This window comes from Crocodylus siamensis, chromosome 2 (genome assembly GCF_052110815.1).
Source record: "Crocodylus siamensis isolate JL-2025a chromosome 2, ASM5211081v1, whole genome shotgun sequence".
Lineage (NCBI taxonomy): Eukaryota > Metazoa > Chordata > Crocodylia > Crocodylidae > Crocodylus > Crocodylus siamensis.
The window spans coordinates 141,467,909-141,475,987 of NC_143396.1; the positions used below are offsets into that span (position 1 = coordinate 141,467,909).

Below are 8,079 nucleotides of genomic sequence, written 5' to 3' on the forward strand. Positions count from 1 at the left end.
GCAGGTCCTGTCAGAACAACCTGGTGGCCTTCTATGACCAGGTCACCAAATCCTTAGATGCAGGGGTAGCAGTGGATATAGTTTTCCTGGACTTTCAGAAGGCCTTCGAAACTGTCTCTCACCCCATTCTCATTAAGAAACTGGGGGACTGTGGTGTCGACACCCACACAGTAAAATGGGTCGCCAACTGGCTGGAGGGCCATACCCAGAGAGTGGTGGTGGATGTGTCATTTTCAGCCTGGAGGGATGTGGGCAGTGGGGTCCCTCAGGGCTCAGTCCTCGGGCCCGCACTGTTCAACATCTTCATCAGTGACTTGGACAAGGGGGTAAAAAGCACCCTGTTCAAATTTGCTGATGACACTAAGATGTGGGGGGATGTGGGCATGCTAGAAGGAAGGAACAGGCTGCAATCAGATCTAGACAGGTTACAGGGGTGGGCGGATGAGAATAGGATGGGATTCAACACCGACAAGTGCAAGGTGATGCACCTGGAGAGGAAGAACCAGCACCATATCTACAGGCTGAGGAACTCCCTTCTTGTCAGTAGAGAGGCAGAAAAGGATCTTGGAGTCAACACTGATGCCAAGATGAACATGGGCCGGCAGTGTGGGGAGGCAGTCAGGAAGACCAACTGCACCTTGTCATGCATCCACAGATGCATTTCAAGCAGGTCCAAGGAGGTGATACTTCCCCTCTATGCAACACTGGTCAGGCCACAGCTGGAGTACTGCGTCCAGTTCTGGGCGCAGCACTTCAAGAGGGATGTGGACAACATGGAGAGAGTCCAGAGGAGGGCCACTCACATGGTCGGGGCAGCAGGGCAGGCCCTCCAAGGAGAGGCTACAGGACCTGAACCCGTTCAGCCTCCACAAGAGAAGGCTGAGGCGGGATCTAGTGGCTTTTTACAAACTAGTCAGAGGGGACCAGCAGGCACTGGGGGAGTCCCTGTTCCTCCAAGCACTACCAGGAGTGACTAGGAATAATGGTCACAAGTTGGCAGAGGGTAGATTTAGGCTAGATATCAGGAGGCGCTACTTCACTGTCAGGGCAGCTAGGATCCGGAACCAACTTCCAAGAGAAGTGGTGCTGGCTCCTACCCTGGGGGTCTTTAAACAGAGGCTAGATGAACACCTTGCTGGGGTCGTTTTACCCTAGTATTCTTTCCTGCCACGGCAGGGGGTCGGACTGGGTGATCTGCTCAGGTCCCTTCCGACCCTACTAACTATGACACTGGGGCCAAACAGGGCATTGATGGGGTTGGGGGAGCAGACAAGGGATAGGGCCTGGCATGGGCCCCCCGTGGTCTCCTCCCCGCTCCTCCAGGCCCCCCCCCCCAACTTACTGGCATGGAGCCCGGGCCACTGCCGCCTGCTTACCAGCAGAGCACAGGTCCAGTTTCCTGTGGTGGTGAATGGACACTGTCCAAATCGCTGAATCTTTTCCGAATCGACTTGGACCTCTTTTCTGGTCTCCAATTCGATTCAGATTTGGAGATTCAGCTGCCGAACTGGGCTGAATCTCCTCCGAATTGAATCAGCACCCGAAGCTTGCACAGCCTTAATCACCCGAAGCTTTGCACAGCCTTAATGCAAACGTGTTTGTGTTAGAACTTTTGCATGGCTTAATTTGAGGCTTGAAATAGTTTTCCAACATAACTGGTATAAAAAAAAAAAAAAGTACAAAGTTGCAATGCAGAGTACAAATAAACAAAATCAAGAACAGTTTCCACACCTTTTCCTGGACAATAGCCACGTAAGGCAGAATCATTAAAACCTCTTTCTGCCTGCAGAGTAATTCTTGAAGAATTAAAATTTCAGCTACAAGTGTTTTTCCACCACTGGTTGGCAATGAATATATTAAATTCTTTCTTCGTTGCAGAGATTCTAATGTTAAACAAGTGTGCTGCCACTCTGTAAAATGAAAATAAATGAGTTATTTTGTGTTCTCTTTTCCTCTAACTGCTTTAATATATATGCTTATGAAGAATTAAGATGTTTTCTGTATTCCTGAAGGATATGAATAGATGAATTGTCAGAGGATTTTCATTAATTAGAGCTCCAAAAAGAACTGATGATTCAGCCTACCAGATCTTTTTCCTTGTCAAAAAATCACAAAACAAAGTATTTCCATATGCCCCTGGCTAATCACACAGAAAGCTCCATTCTTCAGGTAGTCTATACAAGAGCGGTTCTCAACCATTTTAGACTTAAGGCACCCCTTTGGAAAATGCCAGCTCTTAGCTTTCACTCATTTCTTGACTACAGAAAAATAGTAGTGCAATTTTGCTGCAAAGAATTCAGAAAGACCACAAGAGGACACAATGTTTTTGACACATAGGAATCATATTTGAAATCTCTGGGTTTATCTTGTGAATCATGTGTAGCTGTTTGTACACCTAATAGTGCTAACATTGTTTGGCACCCCATAGAACACTAAAAGAATTTCTCAGCACCATGGTTGAGGGTCACTGCTGTATAATAACATCCTACTACCCAGAAGGTCCAAATGATTGAACACTTTCAGAAGCTATTAAAAACAGTTGCATGCAAGATGATAGAATCCACCATTTTAAACAAATGAAAGAAGCTTCAGAACAAGAAGTGTACTACTGACAACAACATATGAAGAGTAATATTTGCATTCCTTTACCTCACACAGAAACCGGTCATGTGTCAAATAAATGCCTTTGCATATCTAACCAAGTTACCGTCACATAATATTAATTTTTAAGAGAAACTGGAACACTCAGACATTGCCTAAGCCTGAAATATATAGCATAGTGGCCAAACAAGCAACTGTTGTAAGTTTCTATTCTAAGATCACACCCAGTGGTTGTAACTAAAGCCCTTAAACCTCTAGTATATGGCTCATGCTTGCTGGAAGAACACTTCAATAAAGTAATGTCTTTGCTTATGATTTAATCTATCGAAAACTTAATGCCTCTGCTTCACTGAGGCAAATGCTATTATATATCATCAACCTATTTTAGTAGCTTTTTGTAGTTTACAGAATACTAAATTTGTCTGCCATAAACAAAGCCAAACATGATAGACTTTGGTGAACTGTTTGAGATAACTAGAAATGAGAGCGGGATAATCCTGCACAGTAACAATGATGCATACATTATATGAAGTAGCTCCTTCATGTTTTGGCTCCTAACATCTGGAAAAAAACTTGAACTAAAAACTCCAAGTATGTTTTAAATTTTGTGTTCAATACTTGAACACAAGAGTTATCATACTATACAGGCCTTGGAACAGCTGCAGCTGCAGACAACAGCATTATAAGCTTTCGCATTAATCCAGTACTGCTATTTTCTAGTAATTAACTCAAAGTTAATGATGCACAGATGCCAAGCACACAAGACTTTTTGAAATCCAGAATGGCAAATAGTCTTTACAAAATCTCTCTGAAAACAAAGGAAGCTTCAAACAAAGCCTACTGCTTAAACTGATTTTAAAGTTCAAATTTCAAACTGTAATTCAAGCAAAAGATATTTGAGATCATTGTGGTCCATCAACACTGAATTAAAAATGTAGGTTCTACTTACAATGCATTCAAAAGTAAAATAATGCTTCCCTAACAGCTTTCCAGACTTTCCAGTTTTCTGTCAATATACCATTACTTGCACGCCATTAAAAAACTAGGAGACAACCTTACACTGAACCACGTATATATCTCAAAAATAAAACAACCAAACTAACAACAGAATGTCTTGAAGAATATACTGAATGCAATAGTGTGTAAATGCTACTACTACAAAAAGTGGCAAAACCAAACCTGGTGATACACACAGAGAATGTTACAATATTTTCACACCAGAGCAACTACATCTGGCACATCTCTGAATAAGGATAGCTTAACTATCTCTATACTGGTTATCAGCTGATTAAATTAAAATTTTACTTACCTGAATAGAAATAACATTGCTTTGAAAAACTACAACGATATTCAGCCATTCTAACACACATATGCAAGCATCAGAAAAACACATTCAGAAAACCATCAAGTGAGAAATAGCAATCCAATAGTGACCCCCTAAAGTTTTAAACTGAAATCATGTTTTTAAGTTGTCACAACATTAAGGAACATGAAATGCTTGAGGTGGATGAAACTGAGTTAAAATTACTTGAATGAGGTTTCCTTCAAATTTCTTGTGGTGATTTACTGCATCCATTATCACCAGGGATCCTAGTTTTCTCTGATTAAAAACCCAAAATTCGTGATAAAAATTACAGGCCCTCCACAGGTCCCCCCAGCACTGCTGGTGCCTGCACTCCCAACAGCCTCCTCAGCCCTCCTGACGCCCCTCACTCCCTCACAACTGCCCCCCAGATGCACACACAGACACTGACACCCACCCCAGCAGGTAAGTGTGTGTGGGGGGAAGGGGCGTGGCAAGACAGGGGAAAGGGAAGGTGCTGGGGGGTAGATCAAGAAGGCGGGGAGTGTGTCCCTGTGCCCACTCCCAGAAGGTGGCATGTGTGCGGCCTGCACACAGCAGGCACCACCACACTGCACCCTGCATTGCTTGCCTGCAAAGTCCCCTGCAGAGGGACACCCCTACCCTCACCCCCCCAGCCCTGCTCCCGGCTGCGGTGTGCTGCCTGGGCCTGGCAGCAGTCCCTGCTCCCTCAGCCCCCAGCCACCTTCCCCAGCCCTGCCCCACAACCCCCAAGCCCCACTTACCTCTAGCATCCAGGGGGCGAAGAGCCAAGGGGGAGTCTGAACCTGAGCCCAGCCTTGACTAACTCAGAGACTCAGGCCCTGCCCTTCCCCTCCCCCTCCCCCTCCAGGTAGGGTTGGGGTTTTCCTGCCCTTTCTGCAATCAGCTCTTGTAGGCTGGAGCTGTGCCAGCCTGCAAGAGCTCTTTGCAAAAGCAGAGAATCTGCAGATTTCTCTGCTAGAAAGGGAAATCCGTGTTTTCTCTGATAAAAACAGGGAATCTGTGGTTTTCTCCGTTTTTCCATGGGAAACAGAAAACCCAGATCCCTGATTATCATGCAGTATAAAAAAAAATTAAAAGAAAATCGAAGTTAAGTGTAAGCTTAAGTTTCTTACCCTTCCACTTTTTAAAGCTACATTATTAAAGGGGTTTCCTTTAGAAGTTTAACTAATTCCACCTTTTTATTTAGGAGCCTTTTCCTAGAACACAGAAATATCTGGTTTCCACAAACACAATTAAAAGGTTAAACTGAAAACTGGAAACATTATATCCACCCTTATCCAATAACAAGCAGCTCATTTACAAAAAAATAAAACCAGTAATTTTACCATAGAGCTTTTCAATCCCACGGAACTGTACAAAAAGATCTTTAACTTTACTGGGTAAACCATAAAAAGGACCAAGATCAACAGAGAAAGCTTCAATTGTTTCTTTGGCAACACACAGCTCTTCAGACAGAATAGCTTCTTTGAGCTGCTTAGTTTTAGAAATCTGTGGAGCCTGAGCCTTAGCATTTCCAGCCATAGCACTTTTGAGGTGATCTTTGAGACACTTTCTTTTATTCAAATCAGTTGTGATGTTTGGGGATGGCTCATTATTTGTTTTGGTATGCTCTACATCATTGTGACAAAATGACTGATTCAAGATTCTGCCAAGACCAGAATTCATGTGATTGTTACCAGTATTTGCATTTGCTTGTTTTGTAGAAGCATCCACTTCCTCGAAATATAGCTGCTGTGAGCATGGCAAATCATCTAAAATAAAATCCCCCAGTTCTTGAGTCCTTTCTTCTTGTTCATTTGGACTGCTCCAGAAATTATCCTCTTCTTTCACTCTGAAACCATTAATATTTTCTGTGGCAGAAAACACGAGTTCCTTGCTTTTGGAGTGTTGTATGTGAAGCTTCCCTGATGCAGGTTCTACAACAGCTTTGTCTTCCAGATTTTCTTGGTGCAAAGCAAAATCAGCAGATTGCATGTATTTTTGCTCCAGGTCATCAACCTGAGCTAGTAAAGAATCATTTCCAGAAAAGCTGTCATAGTTCCCAAACATGTCCTCTTCGCTGTCGTTATTATACTGCAAAAAAGTAGTAAATTTGTGATTATGCCATGGCAGATATAAGGTTGATTCACAATTTAAAGCGTGTTTTAGTACATGCAACCCAAGATGCAACACACTACAGTTTTGTTAGTAATTTAACTCTGTGCTTTATTGTGCTTTGACAAATGAAGGGTGGATTTGCAAAAGCACTGTGACCTTCAAAGGGATCAGTCATGAGTCCTGGCCTAGACACTGATTCTTATACTAGTGCTATATAGTTATCTGCGTTAATATTGTAGGATGTGTGTGTAGACGTTAGAATAAAGATAATTTATGTATGCACATATACATATGTCCATATATGTTTCAATTTGCTGTGCTAGTAAAATGCAATTTGTATTCTACGGAAGTTAAAGATTCAGCCTCTGAAACCAGACCTTAAGTCAGGGGTGGGCAATTATTTCAACACTTACCGAGTTTTGGCAAGCCATTGAGGGCCACGTGACAAGCAGCCAGGGGCAGATAAATATTAATTTTCTCAATTTTGGCAGGGCTTCGTGGGCTGGACAGAATGGCCTGGCAGGCTGCATCCGGCCCACAGACCGCATTTTGCCCACCCCTGCATTAAATGCTTAAGGCTACAAGAGGAAGAGGAACAGTGGGGAAAAACCCCCCCTGGTCATACCTATTTCACTCCCCCTTTCAACATCCACTTTCTGCCATTGTGTGACACAGGCCTATTTGACACATGCTGGGGACATGGGTCTTAGGCCCACAAAGCAAATTAGCCCTGACTGTTAATAGAGGGGAGCCATTGGATATGTCTCAATTGATTTTTTGGAACAATAAAGGAACAAAACAGGCATTGAAGTGAAGGTCCCAGGTTCACAATGAGTGCGCCAAGGGGGGACACAAGGCAGAGCATGTTGGACAGTGCCCACTGGCCCTCAAATGAGTCCAAGGAGCCAGTGGACACCTTGTGACACAGGTTTATTTGTTATGTCACTGGGGAAGCGTAGGCCTAGGCCCACCAAGTAAAATTAGAAGCCCTCTTTAAGGAGGCCACTGCAGATGAGACAATTGAGTCCTTGGAACAAATAAAAGTAAAACAGGGAAAGGAGTAAGGGTCACAGGTTTATAAGGAGCGCACCAAGGGGGGGACACTAAGCAGAGCCTGCCCAACAGTGCCCACTGGACCTGTAGTACAAGGAGCCAACAGACACAGCCCTGAAAAGCATCTGCTCCCGTCTTTGAGCAAATAGGGACAGGAAAGCAGCCTTGCAGTCCCCTGGGGGGTCCTCACAGCCATAACCTCCTTCCTGAGCTTAGCCAGGGGCAGGAGGAAGCCAACCAGGAAGCCCTGGGACTGCATAAATGAACAGGTGTGAGGAGCTGTGCGGCCAGGGTCTTAGCAGGAGGTGCTGGGATTGTCACTGAGGGGGGTGCTGAAGCCTGGCGTTCTCCAGCTGAGCAGGCACCAGAGCCTCCTCTGCTGGCAGAAGGAGCAGGCCAGTGTTGCCAGGTGTACAATAATTTCCACCCTTGTACAATCAATAACAGTACAAGTATTCAAAATATATGATAATTTTTGAAACACCTAACTGATGCAGCAGATGCAACACTCAAGTTACTCCCAGAGAGTCATAACTAACTTCTGGCTTTGCTGTCAGCACTTTCTTACAACTGCTTGCCTAGAAATAAAGAAACACTTCTACTTTGTTGACCCAGGTCTCACTCACTCACGATTTCCAGTCATCCACAGAAGGTAAATAAGTCTTAGTTGCGTGCTTATTTGCATATTTGTTTTACAACAAACACGGTAATTTGGGGCCGAGGCCTCCCCCCCCCAGCATGCCAGAACCAGCCCCCCGCTCAACGGGCCTCGCGCAGCTCCAACCTTCCCAACAGCCACCCCTCCCCCCGCGGACCGCTGGTGAGGGAAAGGAGCCAGTACCTCGGGGAGGGCACAGCTGCCCCCGGGGCTCGGCCTCTTGGGGGCAGGCGGGGAGGAGGCACCGCCTCCGCACCGCGGGGCCCACGCCCTCCATGCCCGCTGCATCGCCCGGCCCGGGGGGGCAGGAACTGGGTCAGCC

At 45.1% G+C, this 8,079-nt stretch overlaps 1 protein-coding gene across 3 annotated transcripts in view; it reads right to left on the reverse strand.

Annotated features, from left to right (window-relative positions):
* Positions 1 to 8,074, reverse strand: part of HELQ (helicase, POLQ like) — a 30,630-nt gene extending 22,556 nt beyond the window's left edge. For 2 of the 3 annotated variants that reach the window (XM_090036978.1, XM_090036976.1), the window contains exons 1-3: positions 7,941 to 8,074; positions 5,275 to 6,022; positions 1,732 to 1,910 (exon numbers count right to left, since the gene is read on the reverse strand). In XM_090036978.1, coding sequence (XP_089893104.1) covers positions 1,732 to 1,910; positions 5,275 to 6,022; positions 7,941 to 8,045 — 1,032 coding nt within the window. In that variant the 5' untranslated portion in view covers positions 8,046 to 8,074. The remainder of the gene's footprint in view (positions 1 to 1,731; positions 1,911 to 5,274; positions 6,023 to 7,940) is intronic. The other variant, XM_090036979.1, reaches the window with a different exon arrangement.
* Positions 8,075 to 8,079: the final 5 nt, after the last annotated feature.